Source organism: Capra hircus, chromosome 19, assembly GCF_001704415.2.
Source record: "Capra hircus breed San Clemente chromosome 19, ASM170441v1, whole genome shotgun sequence".
NCBI classification, from domain to species: Eukaryota; Metazoa; Chordata; class Mammalia; order Artiodactyla; family Bovidae; genus Capra; species Capra hircus.
In genome coordinates, this window is record NC_030826.1 from 22,713,063 (window position 1) to 22,735,371 (window position 22,309).

General features: G+C 42.7%; 1 protein-coding gene across 1 annotated transcript in view; it reads left to right on the plus strand.

The window, feature by feature from the left end:
• RPA1 (replication protein A1) overlaps nucleotides 1–22,309 on the plus strand; it is a 44,438-nt gene that overhangs the window by 16,514 nt on the left and 5,615 nt on the right. The window contains exons 5-14 of the mRNA XM_018064402.1: nucleotides 1,779–1,867; nucleotides 9,609–9,701; nucleotides 11,957–12,089; nucleotides 13,955–14,057; nucleotides 15,296–15,364; nucleotides 15,483–15,675; nucleotides 16,162–16,301; nucleotides 16,711–16,859; nucleotides 19,271–19,403; nucleotides 21,704–21,880. Coding sequence (XP_017919891.1) covers nucleotides 1,779–1,867; nucleotides 9,609–9,701; nucleotides 11,957–12,089; nucleotides 13,955–14,057; nucleotides 15,296–15,364; nucleotides 15,483–15,675; nucleotides 16,162–16,301; nucleotides 16,711–16,859; nucleotides 19,271–19,403; nucleotides 21,704–21,880 — 1,279 coding nt within the window. The remainder of the gene's footprint in view (nucleotides 1–1,778; nucleotides 1,868–9,608; nucleotides 9,702–11,956; nucleotides 12,090–13,954; nucleotides 14,058–15,295; nucleotides 15,365–15,482; nucleotides 15,676–16,161; nucleotides 16,302–16,710; nucleotides 16,860–19,270; nucleotides 19,404–21,703; nucleotides 21,881–22,309) is intronic.

The window sequence follows — 22,309 nt, forward strand, 5'->3', positions numbered from 1 at the left end:
GGCTACCTTTTTTTTTTTTTTTGCTGTGCTGTGCAGCATGTGGGATCTTAGTTCTGTGACCAGGGGTTGAACCTCTGCTTCCTGCAGTGGAAGCTTGGAGCACTAACCACTAGCCTGTCAGGGACATTCCCTGTCTATTCTATTTAATGTCCATCGAGACTGTGCTAATTCCGGCCCCCGTCAGTTCTGTTTTTCTCCCTGCCTCCAGTTGTGTTCCTCTCAGAGTCTTTCATACTGCAGTTCTTTTTAAAGTAAGAACATAGGAGAAGGCAGTGGCAACCCACTCCAGTATTCTTGCCTGGAGAATCCCACGGAGAGAGGAGCCTGGCGGGCTACAGTCCATGGGGTTGCAAGAGCTGGACACAACTTAGCAACTAAACCACCAACCACCACCACTACCATAACTAGAGAAAAGCCCGAGCAGCAGTGAAGACTCAGCACAGCCAAAAAATTAATAAATTAAATTAAAAAAAATTAAAAACAAACATCATCATGGCATTCCTGTTCAAGCACATATCGAGAACCACTGTGGACCAGTTGCTGAGGTGAACCCTGGAGGATACCTGCCATGACTGAAAGGGCAGCTTACTAGGAGGAGTAGGTAATCAGTAATGAATATACAACTAAAACATATATGTGAGTAAATAATAGTGAACATGCAGTTAACCCAGATATTAACCAGTATATGTCCACCTGCATTAATTAAACCTGAGAGATGCGATCTGAAGGAAGGAAATTATGGCTGTAGAAAAGAGTATAACCGAAGGCTGATCTAAAGCAAAGATTAAAGAGGCGTCTCTTGAAGACCTGGTGTTTGAAATGAATATTAGATGAAGCAGAATGAGAGGCCCTCACAATCAGAAAGAGGCATGTACAGAGGCCTGTGGCAGGAGAGAGCATGATACACACCAGGAGCTAGAAGGAGACAGATGGTGGAGGGCAGGGTGCCACAGGAGCAAGATCAGCTGGAGAGAGAAGCGCGAAGCCAGAGCTGGCCGAGCCTCATCGGCCGTGTGGAAAGGTCTCTAACTTGTGGTCGTTGGTCCTGGAGAAGTTACCGAAAGGTTTTAATCAGAATGAAAGATAGACAAAGAACTGTAAGTTCTTAATTAATTGTGATCACATGAAAAATATCTTTGGGGACTTCCCTGGTGGTCCAGTGGTTAAGACTTTGCCTTCTGGTGCAAGGGGTGCAGGTTCAATCCCTGCTTGGGGAACCAAGATCCCACATGGCTTGTGGCCAAAGAACCAAAACAAAAAACAGATGTGACATTGTAACAAATGCAATAAAGACTTTAAAATACTAAAAAAACACAAAACCACCTTAAAAAAAGAGTAAAAAAAAAATCTATGGTCATATTGGTTTTCACAGGGAAAGGGCAGTTGTTCAGAAAAGTATATGTTTCTAAAAACAGATCATCTCTTGTTATGCCACATATTGTCGGGTTTAGTAATCTAAATTCTTATCATGTCATTTGCTCCTTGAAAATACGGTATGTAGTAAGGACACTGCATTTTAATTAAGGAACTAAATGGGAAACGAGAACCCTGCAATCATAAAAGGGCTTGATAATGATGCAGTGAAAGATTAAGGGAAATATTTATGTAAGAATTGATACCATATAGTTCTCAAGTTATTCAGTAATGAAAAACAGTTGACAAAGGGAAATAGTTTTTATCACAGTGATTATTGGGGGAAGGCTTTTAAAGTAGCTTGTCATTTTAAGGGCTTCTGAATTTATTTTTTCTAACATGTTTCTGTTCCTTTGCCTTTGTAGGAGAGTGGTTATTTTGATGGAGGTAGAAGTTTTGAAATCAGCTGAAGCAGTTGGATCAAAGATTGGCAATCCGGTACCTTATAATGAAGGTAAAATGTTTTTTTATAGGTCGTAGCACTCAGCTGAATACCTCTTAATAGATCTGGAATGCTTCCTTTTGCTGTAGTTTCATTTGTTCATCTAAGGGGGGGTCTTACTCTAGGAAAGAGTAACAGGTTACTCTTTCAGATTTTTTTTTTAATACTGAAAAAATGATGGTAGGACTCTGTAAAGGAAGAACCTCTCCTCTGTTTTTCTCTGCACGCAACAATCATACATATTTCTGGCTGTGACCAGATGTGTGGGTTTTTTCCTCCCTATGAAGCCATGCTCCAGTTCTCTATGGCCACCAGCTGGGTCTCCTACAGTTCAGTTTAATTCTGACACTGGGTACCTGGAGTTGGCACCAGATCTCCCAGGGTAAGGGCTCAGGCCCAGCAGACTGCCTTATCCCCGCCCCTGACCCCACCCCCCACCACTGCTCCCTTCAGTTGAAAGTCCTGTTTGTTATCTGTGGTTCTGACCAGCTGGCTGTAAATCCTAGACTCCTCCAGTTCCCTCTTCTGATTCAATTAGATTGATTTTGAAAATTTTGGTTTGTGTATTTTTGGCACTGCTGAGTCTTCGCTGCTGAGCATGGGCTTTCCCCGATCGCAGCTAGCGGAGGCTGCTCTCTAGCTGCGGTGCTTGGCTTCTCCTTGCAGTGGCTTCTCTTGTGGAGCGCGGGCTCTAGGGCTTGTGGGCTTCGGTAGTTGTGGTGCATCGGCTCAGTAGTTGCAGCACATGGGCTTGATTGCTCCACAGCTTGTGGGATTGTCCCTGATCAGGGATTGAACCCACGTCTCCTGTATTGGCAGGCAGATTCTTTACCACTGAGCCACCAGGGAAGCCCTCAATTATATTAATTTGTTACAGTGGCTTCCAGAACTCAGAGAAACAGTTGACTTAACTTTGTTGTTCAGTCGCTCAGTTGTATCTGACTCTTTGTGACCCCGTGACAGGCTTCCCTGTCCTTCACTATCTCTGGGAGTTTACTCAAACTCATGTCCGTTGAATCAGTGTTGCCATCCAATCATCTCATCCTTGGTCATCCCCTTCTCCTGCCTTCAATCTTTCCCAGCTTCAGGGTCTTTTCCAATGAGCTGGCTCTTTGCATCAAGTAGCCAAAGTTCAATATTCAGGGTTGATTTCCTTTAGGATTGACTGGTTTGATCTCCTTGCTGTTCAGGGACTCTCAAGAATCCTCTCGAAAGCATCAATTCTTTGACTCTCAGCCTTCTTTATGGTCCGACTCACACCTGTGCATGACTACTGGAAAAACCATAGCTTTGACTATACAGACCTTTGTTGGCAAAATGATGTCTCTGCTTTTTAATAGCATCAGTATCAGTTCTTGGTCTATTTTAATCAGTCAATTTTTTTTCCCTTATTAAGAATATTTTTCTGCTTTGTGTGCTTGGTAATCTTGGAATGAATTCAGGCATTGTGATTCGTACCGTTGGGTGCTGGAAACTTGTATTCTTGAATTTTTTTCGGGGATACAGTTAAATTATTTGGAAACAGTTTTATCTTTTGGGATGTTGCTTTTAAAATTTGTTAGATGGGATCAGAGAATGGCATTTATTCTGGGCATTTATTCATAGTACAGAGGCAAGACCCATCAGTATCCTACTCAGTGCCCCGTGAATGTGAAGTTTTCCATTCTGGCTGTTAGGTACAGGTGCTGTTTCTAGCTTGTTGTAAGCACTGGACACTGATCCCCGAGGCCTTCTCAGATGGTTCTTTCTTTCCCTGGCTTCCGATAGTTTCCACACAGAGATCAGCCAACCAGTACTCTGCCGACTCCTCGAGGGGAACCTTCCATCATCTCTGGAGGCCTTTCTCCGTGCAGCTGTCTTCTCTGGTGCTTTGTCCTGAGAACCCCCATGTCTTTATTCCCCACATGCTCAATTCCATCTCCTTAACTCAGGGGTTGCTCCATGCCCACTTCCTGTGCCACAGCCTGGAAACCCTCAGGGCTTCCAGTACTCTGGTGCAGTCACACTCGCCTTGTTTGTTTCCTCTGTCTCAGAATTACTGTCCTTTGTTGCTTAATGTCCTGTATCCTGAGAATCATTTGTCTCATGAATATTTTGCCTTCCTTTTGGTTATTTTTGGTGGGAGGGTCATCTTGGTCTCTGTTATTCTGTCATGTCTTGTACATAGTTTTAAAAGTCAAATAGTTTTGCGAGTGTGTTCTTTGAAGCAAAACCAAAAAAACATTTCCCTGCCCAGTTCTTCTTTGTCCTCTGGCTCCTATCCAGGGGCAGTTTATTTCAAATCTTAGAGCTGTTTCTCTGCTTTGTGTTCACGTATTTGTCCATTAAAACTTGTATACTTTTCAAAGTTGAAATGTTAAGATAGACATATTTTTTTTAAAATAAACAGTAATTTTTGTTTTAAATTTTGAGTAGATAATACAGTTACATCTTTCAGAAGGCAAAACTCTAAAATTAAATAGAGAGAAATCTTACTCCTGCCCCTGCCTTCTCTTGACTTGTTCGTACTCACTGCTGCCCTCTGTAGGTAACCAGTTTCAGTGGTTTCTTTTTGTCCTTCAAGGGATTTCTTAATGAAAATATAATCAAGTGCATAAATTACGTATTTTCACTCATAATCCACTTTGCTTACACCAAAGGTAGGATTTTAGAAAAACAACACTGAACAGCTAGACAGCCGTGTGCACTATGTTGTCTGTCTTTTTTCAGTCCTGTTTTTGTTTTTTAATTTTAGCTTAGAGATATTTTCATATATATTAAAGATCTTCCTCATTTTTACTTATTCATTTGTTAACAGTATAGCATATTGTGTTGTATGACTATTCCATAGTTTAACCAGCCTTTTATTGATGGGCAGTTGGGTGTTTCCATACTCTGGCTATTAAGACAGTGCTGCAGCAGATAACCTTATACATACGCAGGTTTATGGGCAGAGGGGTTTTGGTTGTTAAAGGTGAGATTGTTGGATCCATGGATAAATGCCTTTGTGGTAGGTAGATATGCTTGCGTTCCCTTCATAGGATAGTATCATTTTGCATTCCCACCAACAATATGTGAAAATACTTGTTTCTTCACAGCTATGCCAACAGAGTATGTTGTTAATCTTTTGATTTTTATTTTAAATCAATCTGATAGATGAAAACTCAGATCTCAGTGTAGTGCTTAATTTGTATTGTGAGCAATATGAGCATCCTTTTAAATGTTTAATTAAGGGCTTTTTATTCTCCGAACTGTTGTGTTGTCCATTTTTCGTTTATCCTTTTCTTCTCAATTTTTAAGATATCTTTTTTAAAAAATAGAATTAGTCCTTCATCTCTGATACAAGTTAACAGTGTCTTTCAGACTTTGCTTATGGTGGGTTTTTTTTTGCTGTGCAGCAGTTTTCTTTTGTTTTTATGAACTTGTATTTTCCAGGTTTTTTTTTAATATAAATTTATTTATTTTAATTGGAGGTTAATTACTTTACAATATTGTATTGGTTTTGCCATACATCAACATGAATCCGCCACAGGTATACACGTGTTCCCCATCCTGAACCGGCCTCCCTCCCCATACCATCCCTCTGGGTCGTCTCAGTGCACCAGCCCCAAGCATCCAGTATCATGCATCAAACTGGACTATTTTCCAGCTTTTTAAGACTTTGGATTTTTGAGCTGTAGTGGGAAAGATCTTCCTCACGCCAGCGTCATAAAGGCAGTCACCCATGTTTTACTCTAGTGCTGGTGAGACCTTACTGTTTGTGTCTGAATCGTCCGTGCTGCTTCTCTCTTACAGTTGTGATGTCTTTGTGGTGTTTGGGGCCTCACTTTGGCATAGTTTGCAGTTTGTCTCTTTCCCCTAGCTTCACTGAAGATGCAGTCTGTATATGGGGTGTTAGTTTATGGGACGAGCATTCATTCTTCCTGTCACCGTCTGATTTTTAGGAGAAGGGAAGGTTTGGGACTTGGTCATCACCATGCTTCTTTCAGGAGTGGGGCCTTCTAGATTTTAATTTTTACCTATACCAAACGTATTAACTTGGTGTTTTACATTGGAAAAGGGAAGCTGCAGCCTATTCAGATAAAGTTTCAAGATATTAAATAGGAACATCACAGTTGTTTTGCAATAGTAAAGTGTTTTTAAAATGAGCATGTAGGTTGTGTTATTCCCAGCTTTTAGGAAGGCAAGCCAAGACAAAGCAATACTTAGCATCTCTATGAAATCTCTGGATGCTGTAGGCTTGAGGGAGAGGTGATTTGCCCAACTTACTACCTTTGGCTGGATTTCTTATGTTTTTTATGTTGTATTTAATTGACTGGCTGCTTTGAACATGTTGTCTTTCAGGGGCAAAGTATTTGAGGTAAAGATGGAGTTGAAAGGGGTGAAGGATAATTACCACTTGGGGTGAGGCCCGTGGAACTATGGGAAACACTCCTTTGTCCCAGTTCCACTGGCCCTTCCTTCCTTTCTGTTAAAGTACAAAGGAATGAGGCAGAGATTTTGCTGTTCAAGAGTATTTGCTATTGAATTTCGTTGTAACTAGATCAATAACACATTGTTACTTGGGCCATCATGAAATAGCTTTGTTACAGTGACTACTACCTTATGGGTGTATTTCACAGAAATGGTTTCTAACTGCTTATTGGAAAGCAAAGAGACTGTTATTAGTAGAGAACTAAAGTTAGATTTGTATCCTCCCAGCACCTAACCCAGACCTGTAACATGTCAGGTGACCAGTAAAATTAACTCACGAGACCCAGTCCAGAATTAGGCAGAGGAATTCCGAAGGGTGCACTGGAATCGTCTCGTGGTACTAGTACCACATTAAGTAAAGAGTGAAGATATTTAGAGAATTCTTAAAGCATGAGAAGTAAAATTCAAACACAGCTCATGTTTCATTCAGTATTGGGTTGGATGGTTTTAAATATCCCGTATTTACCATTATGTATTTTTTTTAATCAGTTTGTGTACTAGTCTTATGTACCTGTACTGTTTCCAACCATAATATCTTAAGACTTAAATTTCTTAATATGTTGCTTAGTTATTAGTGTCACTCATCACTGAAAGATACTACTTGGAATTTTTTTTCCAGCCTGACTCTGTTTATTTTCTACCAACAAGAAATTGTATTTATTGGATTGACTCTTCCTTATATTCTTTGCGGTTATTGTTAAGAAAGTAATTACTGGTAGAAACTGAGGTTTTTGTTAATCTGTATACTCTATTGTCTGTTGTCTAATTTTTCTCAGCTGTTATTTTACTATTAGTGGCTTTTTGTAACTGCTGGATACTGTAGTTATTAGTTATGTTCTATATAATTATATTTCTGCCTGCCAGAATTGGTTGTTTAGGGTTAAAAATTAACTAGATGGTAGTGAAGTTGATTGGATCTAGTCCTAGAGACCTGGGTTCAAGACAAGGTTCTGCCTCTTCCTAGCTGTGTGACTCTGGGCAAGTTACTTGACCACTTAAACCCACTTTTCTCATCTGTTAATTGGGTACAATAGTACTGTTTATATAGAGGGCTTAAGAGTAAGTGGAATAATGCACTTAACCTTGTACCTGGTGCATTAAGTAAGCATTCAAAAAATTGTAGCTATTATGAACTTGTCTATCACAGGGCCTAATTGGAGTCTTATTAAAATATACTAAATTTCATTGACTCTAAGAATCCAGTGGTTATAGAACTATGCTATTGTGTACTACTAAAAAGAAATTTTAACATTAATTTTAACCCATATGTTAAATGTTTTAAAATATTGATCTCACAACAGGTAAATAGATAAGTTACATTTTTTAAAAATTGTGGTAAAATACACATAACATCAAATGTACGTCTTAGTTATTTTTAAGTGTATCGTTAATGACATTCAGTCCAGTCACATTTGTGCAGCCACCACTTCTGTCCACCTCCAGAACTCTTCCATCATCCCAAACTGAAACCCTGCACCCATTAAACAATCACTCCCCACTCCCACCAGTCCCGGATAACCACCCTTCTACTACAGATACTGCTTAAAAGTTAGTTACATTTTTTTGTTGTTGTTGTTAGTTACATTTTGATAGAAATTAACATAAGAGATTGGCAAGATCCTGTGACCATGTCCTATTTAGCAAGATGCTTGGAGAAGCAGGCACAGTGGGGAGGAAGGGACTTGAGAGTGTTGATGTGTTTGAGACTGTGGGAGCATGGGAGGAACTAGGGTGGAGTACAGAAGGGGTTGGTGTATCTTCATGGTTCCACCTTTAATTGTTCAAATTATTTGGTTCATTTGAATAAAATTTCCCGAAGCAGGTAAAAATGCAGATTAATTTTTTTCCCAATTGTTTGGACTCAATACTGTTTGTGGAGCAATTCATCTTTTCCCTACTAATTTAAAGGAAGGTTCACTGTAGAATTTCAGAATGCTACTTCATAAGACACACTGTCAAAGGAGAACAGTTCTCCCATGCAATCTCTTGCGACACTGGAAGTTTAGAGTAATGGAAAAGCTGAAAAGCAGACACAAAAATTCATTGTTGATAATCTTGGCTCTTTTTCTATGTAAATAAGGAAGAAGTTCTTATGGAGAAGAATAAGTTCTTCTCCATAGGAAGAACTAAAGAGTTCTGTTTAACCCTTTTAATTTGATGCTAAATTTGTTTTACTCTAATGGCACAGTTAACTCTCATTTAGTGGCACCAGTTACGAGTAATATTAGCAGAAGGAAATAAAATCAGTGCACAGTGGGCCCATTTGCATTAAGGCCTTGGAAAACCCAGTAGGGAACAAACCCAGGGATGGAAGCAGCAGAGGCAAGGTGGCAGGCAGGGAGCTATTCTAGGGGTGCTCACCGTGTGTCTGTTCTTAGGGCTCTCTAGGAAATGTTTTGAGCTGCACTTGTGTGCCGCAAGCACTCTTGGTGATCAGCCCAGATTAGATTTGACTTCTACTTTTAGTGCCACTCACAAAGGCTACATCAAATTTCCTAAATTTTTTCTTTTAATTAGCGTTTTTTAACATTCTTCAGTTTCATCACCATTTGTAGAAAGGGTGAGGGCCAAATAAATACTCTGATGGCATGGCCTTTTTTATTTTCTGCTTGAGAGACATGTTTGTTTCCCCTCCTTTTTCCTTTTAATCTCCCTGTCTCCCTGACACACCTGCTTCTGAACTCCATCCTCATCTCTCCTGCTGTGACAGTTCACTCGCGCTTCACGGTACCTAAGGCGCTTTCAACTCTTATTTTCCACCAACTGTCAGTTGCAAAATAAGGTTGCTTTGTTTGGAAGGGAAAGGGTAGAATCCTTTCTGAATGTCTTCTTTCCCTTTGAAGCAGGAGCACTTCAGAGACAATTGAACTGCTTTTAGGTTTTTGTTACCACCCAGCTTTTTCTTCTGATAGATCCTGCCGTGAACACAGTTCTGTTGATAACATCGATTTGTTGCTATGGAAATAGTGGTAATGTCACCGATTCAGCCCAGTGACTTTACTTCAGGTTCACGCAGGAGAAATGGGCAAGGCTTTAGGGGACAACCTCATTAAAACCGAAAGCCATCAATTATAAGCAGGTGAAAGGTAAATGGAGCCAACCTTTTAGGTAATGAAAACAAAAGTGAACCGCCAGCACTTTCGCTGCATGCAACCAAGTGCCCCAGCATGAATTCTGACCCAGGAGAGTCTTTGACAAAAATCACAAATTTACACTTTCTCAGAATATTTCTTCTGCTTAAGTTTAAATCTCTTAATGCAAATTATTGGCACTAAAATGGTCTTTCCCTTTTGATCTTCAGGACACGGACAGCAGCCAGTAGTTCCTCCTCCTGTCTCAGCAGCCAGTCCACCAACCAGCAGGCCCCAGCAACAGAATGGGAGCCCAGGAGTGGGTAAGGCTGCCACCCAAGGACGCGTGCTGATTGCGTGCGGCAGGCTTTTGAGTGATGGTTTGAAATTTAATCTGGGACTAAAGGGAGTTTTCACAATGCCACACATGACAGTTGCTTCTTGCAAAGAATAATTCCAGTTTTCATTGTAAAGTGTGTGATTGAAAAAAATGATTAAAGACAGTCTTTTAAAGATACTTAATATGCTTTTCTTTTAAAAAAATCAGAATGATACACTATTCTCTGTTAATAATTTATCTGGTAGTTTCTCACTTAACGTCCTCTTGACTATGTGAATTACATAACTTTTAAATTCTCGCCTTTTAACTCTCTAGGATCCACTCACTCATTTGGTTTGTCTCTCTCCAGGTTTCCCGTTTGGGGCTCTTGGGAGTATTTATCTTAGCTTGAAGACAGTATCATTTATGTTGGTCATAGGTCGTGCTTCTGTCTCATGGATGAGAAATAGTTTTTCCTTTCTGACTTTCTCTTCAGCAGGTCCTGAGAGACTATAATGGAATCACTTTGTTTACTCTCTGGCCTCTCCTTTAGGAACCCCTTCGTGTGGGATGCCACCAGTGAAAATTATGATTTGTAGAATTTGGTTCGAATTTATTTTTTTAGAGTTTCTTTTTTCTGTCACAGCTTCACACACACTTCCTCCCCTCCCCTCCCCTCAACGATTAGTTTCTATTCCTCAGTGCTAAGGTTCTAAAAAAAAAAAGCAGGGTTAAGACGTCACTAGCATTTCTGTGAAACTTTCAGGACGTCTGTCTTTTTCCCCACTGGTCAGCCTTTGATGTTTTTATCTGCCTTGTAATAGCTCTCTTCTAGCCATCTCCCTTTACAAGTGGATCTATTTATATATAACGCTCCAATTATGTACTGTTGGAGGGAGGTGAGGAAATAGATTATCTAAAATGGTAAGTACCCCCAAAATACTCACTTTCTTAGGCTGAAATACAAATAGTATGTTATTCTTCTCTGACCCCCGACAGATTTATCCTTGTGTCTGTCTTTGGCTCATACTGAGATCCATTAAAAAAATAATAAAAGTTAACGTTCCCTAAACACGTAACTGGATGCCGAAAGGAAAAGGGCTGGAAGTGTACTGAGGGGGAACGGCCAGCATGCAGACTGGATGTGTATGTGTTTTTATACTTGTATATTGCGTACGAGATTGATACTCTACACATACACACAAGATACTCTACAGACAGTGTGTGCTTCCTTGAGTTACCTTGAGGTGACTGTTAGTGCTGTGTGTGTAAGTCGTCTCTTGACCCCCGAGTTAGAAAATTTTAAGATCTGGGACAGTTTATGTCTATTTTTTGCCGAGTGCTGTAAGTACCCAGAATAGTGTGGTGCTTGCTGTGGAAACTCAGTAAATAAATTCTGAATAATGGAAGACACGCATTTCTACCCGGATGCCATGTTGAAGAAATATTTTGGTATAGAAGATATTAAATCATTGGACTAAACTATTGCTTCTGAACTTGGAGGTTGAATCGTAATAGAAACAGCGTGCATGTAAAGGCCGCCTTCTGCTTATAGGTGTTACATAATGACACATTCTTCCCAAGTGCAAGGCAGCTGCATAGGCTTGGATGAAAAGGAGGCAAGAAGGGGACACGATAGCCAGTCCCCCCGACCCCTGTTCATCTTAAACAGAAGACTGATTCATTGCCCTTTGCTCCCAATTAAACCCAATCCCATAAACTTCATTCTAGATGATCTGTTCCTGTAAGACCAGTTGAGAGCTAGGGGTTTTCTGGGGGTGTTTTGAGGAGATTTGTTTGTAATAGGTACTCTTCACCTCAGATGGTTCCCCCACTGTGTCCCTTAATTCCCAGCCTTTCTTTCTTGCTTTCTCTTATGCAACCAGTGGCTTGTCTTCACTTCTCAGTCAAGGTTATTTTCTTTCTCCAACCTATTATCTTGCCTACTGATACAAGGGAAAAGTTTAAAGATTCATCTCTGAAATAGCAGAGTCTGGATTCATTACCTAATTATCTCAACCTCAGGATGTAAGTCAGCAGATTCAGTCCTGAACATCTGTACACCCAGCCTTCATTTTAGACCTCACTCTAGTCTCCCGCTTCAGTCTCTGTTTGATTTCCAGATCTCTTGATTATTTAAAAGGAAAACCTTGGCTTCTCATTTTATATGATGTCACTAGTAAATTAAGAGTTCTTACAAAACTTACCATAAAATTTAAATAAAATAATGATTGTCCTTCTTTGTATTTGATTTTAAAGCTTCCACTGCATCTAAGGCTTTTGGCGCCTCAAAGACATTTGGAAAAGCTGGCGGAACCAGCCAAGTGAACAGCTCTGGGGGAACACAGGCCAAAGTGGTACCCATTGCCAGCCTCACCCCCTACCAATCCAAGTGAGTTATTTCATAGAATATGTTTAGAAGGGACTTAGGAGTATAAGAGGTTGATATGGGCTCTTGAGTTACTCATATGTGAACTTCAGGGTTACCATGCATAAAATAGGTTTCCTCCGTTTGTTTTTTTTTCCAGAAGGGTTACAAATAGTGGCAACCTTTAACTATTTCATAATAAAATAATGGCAGAAAGAGCAATCAGCCATAGCCTATGGAACTTCATTCATTTTAAAAGAACTTGAAAATTAAAAAGATTTAATGTTTTAAGGGGGGCTTCCCAGGTGGCTCAGCTGTGAAAACTCTGAGTGCCAGTGCAGGAGACGACAGGCATGCGTACAATCCCTGGGTCGGGAAGATCCCCTGGAGAAGGAAATGGCAACCCACTCCAGTATCCTTGCCTGGGAAATCTCATGGACAGAGAGCCTGGCGAGCTACAGTCCATGGGGTTGCAAAGAGTCAGATACGATTTAGTGGCTAAACAGCAACAACAGAGTTTTAAGAACCAGTTGATAGTCTGATGAGTAAAAATAAATCTTTGTTCTAATTCAGAAGGCATTTCATCTTCTCATCAAATAAATAGATGAATTTCAGTCCAAAAATTGTTACTACAATTTGGTTGGCTTAAAAGAATATGTGTGTACTGGAGCCTATTATACAGAGTGAAGTAGGCCGGAAAGAAAAACACCAATACAGTATACTAACACATAGACATGGAATTTAGAAAGATGGTAACGATAACCCTATATGCGAGACAGAAAAAGAGACACAGATGTATAGAACAGTCTTTTGGACTCTGGGAGAAGGTGAGAGTGGGATGATCTGAGAGAATAGCATTGAAACATGTATGTTACCATATGTGAAACAGATCGCCAGTCCAGGTTTGATGCATGAGACAGGGTGCTCAGGGCCGGTGCACTGGGATGACCCAGAGGGATGGGATGGGGAGGGAGGTGGGAGGGAGTTCAGGATGGGGAACACAAGTAAACCCATGGCTGATTCATATCAATGTATGGCAAAAACCACTACAATATTGTAAAGTAATTAGCCTCCAACTAAAGTAAATAAATTTTTAAAAAAAAGAATGTGTTTGTGTCAACTGTATTCATATAAACTGAACAGATACTTCTTTTATATGATTCCTTTCATTAAAAATTTTAGCAGTTGAAAATTAGTGCTCTTCTCGAAATTCTTTCAGATATTATTTACTTATTTATTCTTCAGTTGTTGGCAATGTGAGGAAGGGCTGTTCCCCTGTGAAATGATGAGTAGGGTAGCTAATGTGTCCAGTAGCTACACGTGGGATGGGCACCAGGATTGGATATCAGACCTTGCACCCCCCCCCCCCTTTCTAATGGCTTCTGTCTAAAATCATAGTGCTTGAGAGTGTTTTCTTTTGGTGGCTTAACCAACACCATGTTCCATACCCTTGTGTTTACATTCCATGTACGCTGGAAGTGAGACAGAAGTTTGACATCAGTTATATCAGTTCCTATAATTGAAAATAGCGGCAAAATATAATTGCTGGTATTACTGCATTTTCTAGCTTAGAACCTTTCATTAAGGGGATAGTGTTGCCTTGGTGATGCCTTTTGGAGAAGAGAAAGCGTTTATAAATTTACTTATTTGACAGGAGAATGAGTCAGTGTTAAATCACCTTGTGTGTTTTACTATTTGCTTATTCTATAAACTGTCAAACCTGGATGTCATCCTGGGGTTTTAATTAGCTGGATTAAAATACAGCTTCCCCTGGAAAATAGAATATGCATAAGGTAAGAAAGCCTCTAAGAAGATAATAGGGAGGGAACGTTTCAGATCTTTCCCAAGTAAGACTCCCGACACTGAGATGATCCGTTTTTTATTTTTAGGTGGACTATCTGTGCTCGTGTCACCAACAAAAGTCAGATCCGCACCTGGAGCAACTCCCGAGGGGAAGGGAAGCTTTTCTCCATAGAGCTGGTTGACGAGAGTGTGAGTATCTGTCAGGTGGGGAAAGAAGAGTCCTCAGCTCTGGGAAACAGAGGGCTTACCTCTGTGCAGGCCCGTGAGGTGAGAGATAACAGTAGGCCAAGAAGAAACATGCTTCTTGCTGCTGTTTTTCTTCTCTTGTAACCTTCTGATGCCCTCTGTGGGCACAGGGTTCAGTCATAAGTAAAATCCTTGGTCTCAGGCGGAAGCATTTATAGCAGTTGACATTAGTTTTCTAAATGTGAGTAGCCTCACAGGCAGGAGAAATCAGAGACATTGTCTGACTTGCCAGGAGGCTTAGTCAAAGCCCCAAGAGGTGATGTCTCCTTGGGAGCCGCATGGAGCCCTGGGCCACAACAGAAGGCACGTGGCAGCCTTGACAAGTGATAAGTGGTTGGTTTTGCGAGAGATGCATTCTGGCAGCGCAGACTTCTGCGCTTTGTGTAAACGAAACCAAACCACAATGGAGAAATGAAAAATCCAAGTAGTGGCATCTCAACAAGCGTCTTGTCATGCTATATCTCTGACCATTCTTTTTACTTATAATCCCTAGTATATACTTCGGGCATTCTTTTCAAATGGCTGTATATTTCCTATTTGTTCAAATCTCTAAGGGGGCAGAAAAAAATGGTTTGTTTTTTTTATTTGTTTCTGTTTTTTTTTTTTTTTTTTGAAGATGGGATAACACCGCCAGTGTATTGACTGAGTCAGAATCCAACTTTTTTAAACCAAATTATTGGTCTCATCTGTCAGTTGGCTAAAAATTCAGCTGTTAATTTAAGTTTCTTCTCCATCTGTAGCATTTTGACTGACAGGAAAGTACAAGTGAAAATCCAATCACGAGCAACCTGAAAGTATGGTTTATTTTAGCGTTTTTGGCAATGACTCTCGAGTATGAAGTAATTCCTTGATGGGTGCAAATGCGAGGGAAGCTGGTGAATCACGGCAGCCCAACACACTTCCCCGGGGGCTTCAGTAATGTCACTCATCTTCAAGATACATTTTTTTTTAAGGTTTCTAACTTGAGGTTTAATGAGGGACAGTAATGGGGATCAGCTAGTTAAACCTGGGTTGTTTCGTTGGAGTTGATAACTTGAATGTGTGACTGTGAACTATGTGTCTTCTGTGTTGACTGTGCTGCTATTTCAAAGATATCATCTTGACACCAGAGTGTCCCGTTTTTCACTGGTAGAACTGGAGCTCCATAGTGCTAACCTGCTCTCTCTCACACGCTTCTGCAGGGTGAAATCAGAGCGACTGCTTTCAATGAGCAAGCGGACAAGTTTTTCCCCCTTATTGACGTGAACAAGGTACGGCAGCGTGGCGTCTAGACCAGAAACGGCCGAGTGCTGGGGTGGGGACGGTGAAGGCTTTTTAGACCCGATTTGATGGCACATCCCATGTTCCGCGGTGTGGCTTCTTTTGTAGGTCTATTACTTCTCCAAAGGCACCCTGAAGATCGCCAACAAACAATTCACAGCCGTCAAAAACGACTACGAGATGACCTTCAACAATGAGACTTCTGTCATGCCCTGTGAAGACGGTCGTCACTTACCCACAGTTCAGTTTGATTTCACGGGGATTGGCGACCTGGAGAGCAAATCTAAAGACTCACTTGTGGGTAAGTCTGTGATGAGAGCCAAGAGTGGTCATCGTTAGTCTCGCTTGCACCGCACATGAGGGCGGCGTGAGGCGAGTGATCGCCGCTTCACTTTCGGTTGTGCTGTCACGAGAGCCTCACCATCTTTTTAGTTTTGTTTGCTTGTTTTTGGCTGTGCTGATCCTCGTTGCTGCGCAGGCTTCTCTCATTGCAGAGCATGAGGGCTACTCTCCGGTCGCCACGAGTGGGCTTCTCATTCACTGCAGTGGCTTCTCGCTGCAGAGCACGGGCCCTAGGGCACGCAGGCTTCAGTGGTCGGCGGCTCCCAGGCTCTAGAGCACAGACTGTAGTCGTGGCGCACAGGCTCAGTTGCTCTGCAGCGTGTGGGATCTTCCCAGACCAGGGATCGAACCCATGTCTCCTGCATTGGCAGATGGATTCTTTACCCCTGAGCCACCAGGGAAGCCCTTGACCATTTCTTACTAAAACGCCGTGCTTGTGTCTTAGACATAATCGGGATCTGCAAGAACTATGAAGATGTCACTAAAATCACAGTGAAGTCTAACAACAGAGAAGTCTCGAAGAGAAATATCTATCTGATGGACATGTCAGGGAAGGTGGTGAACGCTACTCTGTGGGGAGACGATGTAAGTGCTCGCGTTGAGTGGCAGGAGTGTGTGCCGAAAGGTGGGGACACGAAGAGCTTCCTGGGTGGTCTTGCCTCAGGAGTGTGGGGCGTTGGCCGTGTCAGCTGGGTAGACCCTTCCTCTTGAAGGTTTGGGCTCTCTGGGGAATATTTGAAAGCCTTTGTGATTTACTTCTGTGAGATCTGCTGTGATTTCGGCTTTACATAGTGAAATTTGCTCTTTCCTCTAACTCTCGGTTAGCTTTGATGCATCTCTGAGCAGATGCTTGTGTGTGAGGTCATCTTGTATTGAGTCCGTGTAGCATGTATTGCATTCACTCTTCTATTGGCTGTTTTCTTTGTTTTTTATAGAAAAAACTTTGTGTTCTTCCTGCCATTGACACTTGTTTGTTGTTTCTGTTGTTATGCAGGCTGATAAATTTGATGGTTCTAGACAACCTGTGATGGCCATCAAAGGAGCCAGAGTTTCTGATTTTGGTGGACGGAGCCTCTCTGTACTATCTTCAAGCACCATCATTGTGAACCCTGACATCCCAGAGGCCTATAAGCTTCGTGGATGGTAGGTTTTTATGGGGCTCAACACAGGGGCTGTTTGAACTTGGGCTTGGAGAAGAACTGGTTCTTTTGGTTCCTACAATCAGCATGTGATCTGTCTGCCAAGCAGAGGGCTCTGTTACTAAATGGAGCAGTTCCTATATTTCTTGGAGGCGTTATGCCTTCTGAGAGGATGGCTCTAAAGGCCTTAAACTGACAAACCTGTAATCCCACGGCAAACCTGGAGAGTCACAGGGAGCAATTAGGACAGGAACGCTGCCCACCGACCTTGATCCTGCGAAGCAGGTGAAGACGGGCTGTAGCAGCTTTGTGCTAGAGCTCCGTGAGCGGAGGTGTCTTTCATTTCACGGCTCAAAGCCGTGGGTCTCTGTGGGTGGAGGCGGGTGGGGGCTAGGCGTTCTTGTTCCATCTAGACTCCGGTGCCGATCGCATCTTCTAGTGTGTATTCACCAGACTCTGATCGAGTGCGGTGGGCACAATGGGCTTTTGTGGGCAGTATGTTGCTATTCACAAAGCACTTGGGATGAGGAGAACCTACTAAAATCTCCTCGTTGTGTCTAGCTATTTAGGGTGTTAAAACTCTGCCTCAATAGAGCACTTCAAACTGAAACCTGGTATGCAGGCATTGATGTGGTCAGGGGAAAAAAGCCCTGGAACTCGCTTGAGCTTATAAGCTACAGGGTGGGAGTAGGTGGGTGTTGATTTCCAACCATGTCTTACGGTTTGAGTGACTAGAGTTGGCGTGTATGACATGCTGCCCACTTTTCTTTGAGCTTAATGTGAACCAGTAGCACTCCTATCTGAATAGTTTCCTGACACGTCTAAGGCTTCCCTATGGCTCTCTCGGTAAAGAATCTGCCTGCGATGCAGGAGACCTGAGTTTGATCCCTGGAGAAGGGAACGGCTACCCACTCCAGTATTCTTGCCTGGAGAATCCCATGGGCAGCGGAGCCTGGTGGGCTGCAGTCCATGGGGTCACAAAGAGTCAGACACGACTGAGTGACTGACACACGGAACACATCTCCTGGCATGGCCATGTCGCTTAAGCCAGCCTTGTGCGTGTGGTCCATGTGGGTCCATGTTTAGCTTTTCTGGTAGCTGGCTTTGCATTATAGCGCAGGGCCCTTTCATTAACAAGCTGACCGGAAGGAACCACGGCTTCGGTTTGTCCTTGCTGCTTGATTTCCCATCAGGCTCTGGGCCACAACCACAGGTTAATTGCCCACATTAAGGTCTTCATAGTTTACTTGTCGATAACTATGATCCCAGTCAACATAAAAAGACATGGCTGTCCCTTGAGTAAGGCAGCTTGGTGTTGATCAGAAAGGAGCTCGGTGTGTCCGCCCCCCCCAGGCAAGGTCTGGAGGTGTCTAGATCTCTGTTGCAGCAATGTGGAGTTTCTGCTGTAAGAAGGGCTGCCTCTCTCCCTGTTCTGTTGCCTCCTGATGAGCTGTCTTTGGTGGCAAATGTCTCCTCAGAGTTTTTGAAACTGTAAACTTGTGTTGCTAGTCAAGGTGAAATAGGTTTATGGACCTTGCTGTGCCTCTGTGACAGATTTAGCCGCTTACCTGGCAGAACAAAAAGGCAATTGTCTGCAGCTTAGGGCAGCATCCGTTCTGTCCCACGCTCTCGGTTTACGGAGCCTTTTCTGTATGTGGTTACTTTTACTTATCCTCCTTTTGGGTGACATTGGTGTGTTTTCAGTCTCTGCCTGCCTCTTTGCTGACACAAGTGTGCTTCTGACACACTCCTCTCGGGGGTCCTTTCCTTCATGTTAGCTGATAATGTGATCAACTTTATAATAATTTAACATAATTTAATTTCAACTTTCATTCTGGTATAAGTAAAATCTCACTAAGAAGGTCAGTCTACAGGGAAACAGGTAAAAATTACTTTCGATTGTATAATCTTTTGAAATTATACCAGTCTTAAAAGATCTGGGAACATTTTTTGCTACCCCATTAAAATACGTCAACTGTCCCTTTCTGGCCTGGTACATTTCAGCGGTGAGGAAAATGCAGCTGCTGAGCAAGAATGAGCATCAGTAGCCAAAGAACTATACCAGGGCTCTCCATTGTTGCTTGTTTTGTTGTTGACTTTCCAGGTTACTGTTTTTTTAGGCACTTGGGCCATCTGGCCAGTGTTGATAGCAAGGCTAATATAAGAAAAGGCTCTGTGGCAGTTTGGCACTGTCTTTCGTGACCACTGGGAGGCGTCAGAGCAATTGAGATTTAAAAGAGGCCACTCCGTTTCTTCAGTAGACTTGAGATACAATAAGGAAGAGGCCACCTTCAGCCCCACTTGGCCATGACCTGTGAACAGTTGGATGGGGAGCGAATAGCCTAACCCTGGCACATAGAAACAAGTATCACATTCAGTATGCATATGTAGGGCCTGTTATTCTTTGTTTTTCAGGTTTGACTCAGAAGGACAAGCCTTAGATGGCATTTCCATCTCTGATCTAAAGAGTGGAGGAGTAGGTGGGAGCAACACCAACTGGAAAACTTTATATGAGGTCAAGTCGGAGAACCTGGGCCAAGGTGACAAGGTATCTGCATTCCTAACTTTCTCCACAAAAGCATGTACAATGTGCGAGAGGATGAGTTTTCAGGTCCAGTTTCTGATAACCAGCTGTTAGACCTTAATCCAGAGCTATGATTCTTACCTGGGCTGATGGCTAAGGATGCCAGCCAGAGTGAGGGAGCCATGCTTTCTAATAGGAGTATCTTATATCCCTCAGGTCAGTTGAGGCACAAAGATGCCCAGAGCTGTGACTTAGAGAGTTGTGTAGTTCTTGGAGGGACCTTAACGAAGCAATAGTAATCAAGTTGCGCGTTAACATGAACCCCATTCAGGTCCATACTCCTTTTCTGGGATTGTTCCTGCAGACTGAAATGCCTGCAGACCAGAAAGGCAGCTTTCGCGATTACTGCTCGCACTGAGCATTAGTGAGTTTCAGCAGCAGGCGTGGAGTGGATCGCGTGTACCCTCGCTGGGTATAGAAGACGAGCCTCTTGGGGGCTGAGCAGCCCTGGCACCCTCTGACAAGACGTGACTGGTACTTGACTGGAGCTGCAGCTTCCCTTTCAATGTTTGTGTTTGATGGCCCCCGCCCCCCATCTTGCTCTGAGTCTGCATTCTGTCCGCAGTTCAAGATTTAAATCATTTATTTCTCCTTTATGCTCCCACAACCAGTAATTCCTGCTTTATTATTTTCATATTGTACAATATGGTTTTTATTCCTTACTGTCTCATTTCACAATACTTTCTTATCCATCATTGTCAATGACTGCAACTCATAATGCTGCTACACAGTGTCCTGAGACTTAAATGTTGGACAGATCTGTGTCACTCTGGGTTTTCTTGTCAACCAGTTTCTTTCTTAGACCTAAGGGTAGACAGTAGGTAACAAGGAATCGGGCCTAGAGAGTACCTATTCACACCCAAACTTTCAAGTCACACTTTGAATCGGCCCCTTAGCTGGAAATACAGAAAAACCCTTCAGGCATTCTCCTGGAAGATTCCCCTTCAGTGGAGCAGGAGTCCCCAACTCCTGGGCTGCAGACCAGTACTGATCCACAGCGTGTTAGGAACCAGGCCACACAGCCGGAAATGGACTGCTCCCTGTTGCTTGCATTGCTGCCTGAATCATCCTGTCTGTGGAAAAATAGTCTTCTACCAAAATGGTCCCGGGTGCTGAAAAGGTTGGGGACCGCTGCTCTAGAGCCTTTTAGAGTGAGGATTCATCTGGCCCAGAGTTCAGAGTACACCCAGAGGGATCTGCTCACCACCCTCCAAAATTATTCGTCCTGTACCCTTTCCATGACAGTTAAAAGGCAAAGCAAATAGCAGCAACAGAAAGCCTATGCTTGTGACTTGGTCCTTGCCACATTTACTTATCAGTGCTGTCTCCACTTTGAAGGCACTTGTTCAGTCTTTTTGCATTCTACTGAACTTGATGACTTAGACCGGGGGTCCACAAACAGGCCCACGGGCCATATCTAGCCTGCCGCCTATTGTAAGTACAAATGCATTGAAACCAGCCACCCGCTCTCATCTCTAGACTGTCTGTGGATGGTCTTGCACCCCAGCAGCAGGACGAGTAGCTGCAACAGACTGTGACCTGATGGCTTGTAAAGCCTGAGATAGACGCTGTCTGGCTTTTTACAGAAAATGCTTGTTGACCAAAGACAAAGTTGAATCGAGATGCTCGAAATCGCTGCTATTGTTTTTAACACAGGACGACTGGTTGAAGATAACTGTGCTAGAGTTCACTGTGTCACTCTGTATTTCCTGGTTCTGTTACCTTCGGAGGGGCAGAGGAACAGGAGCAACAAGATCAAGATCTCTTGAAGTCTTTTTCTTTCATGTAGTCTATTTCAGTTTTAATTAAATAGTTTAGTCTAATTTAGAATTAAGGACTTCCCTGGTGGCTCAGACAGTAAAGAATCCACCTGCAATGCGAGAGACCTGGGTTCGATCCTTGAGTTGGGAAGATCTCGAGAGCATGACAACTCACTCCAGTATTCTTGCCTGGAGAATCCCCATGGACAAAGGAGCCTGGTGGGCTAGTCCATGGGGTCACAAAGAGTCAGACACCACTGAGTAAGCACAGCACAGTTTAGAATTAACTTCTTTCTTATTAAGGAGTAATATGCTTTAGAACTTGGTTTGTTACGCTTCTGGATTTTGTAGTCAGTTCAAGTAACCTCTGAAACTATAGAACGAATTATCCCTTGTAATCACATTGTGAGAATATGCAAACGCTTACCCCTCATATGTTAGGGCAGATCCCGTCCTGAACTTTGGTCTGTGTTCTTTGCCTCATGCCACTCTATTCTCCTAAAGCCTGACTATTTTAGCTCTGTGGCAACCGTGGTGTATCTTCGCAAAGAGAACTGTATGTACCAGGCCTGCCCAACTCAGGATTGTAACAAGAAAGTGATCGACCAGCAGAACGGATTGTACCGCTGCGAGAAGTGTGACAGTGAATTCCCCAATTTCAAGTATCGCATGATCCTGTCAGTAAGTAGGATGGGTGCACGAGGACCGCTCTGGTGTTTCTTGTCCCTGTGAAGCTCCCGGTACTGTGGAGACTGGCTTGTCTCTCAGTTCAGGCTTTCAGATTGTCTGGGGTGCACAGCACTGACTGAGAGCAGTCTTAGGGAGCACCTCCTGGTGACTGAAGGGTGTACAGTTTAAAATGCAGAAGACATTGGAGACTCATTCAAAACCTTTAGTCCAAAGCCCCTAGCAGCTGGAGGGCCTCTGAGTCCAGTGTGCCCCGATCCTGCATCTGAAGGTGATTTTTGTTGGGCTGTATTTCCCCTGAGAACTGAAATCACACGTCCACACCATATCACGTTCCTGCTGTGATCCACACTTAACATTTTGAACTTCTCTCCTGGATGCTTTTTACATTCTTTGGAAAGAACATAGCTATTTGGTGGAATC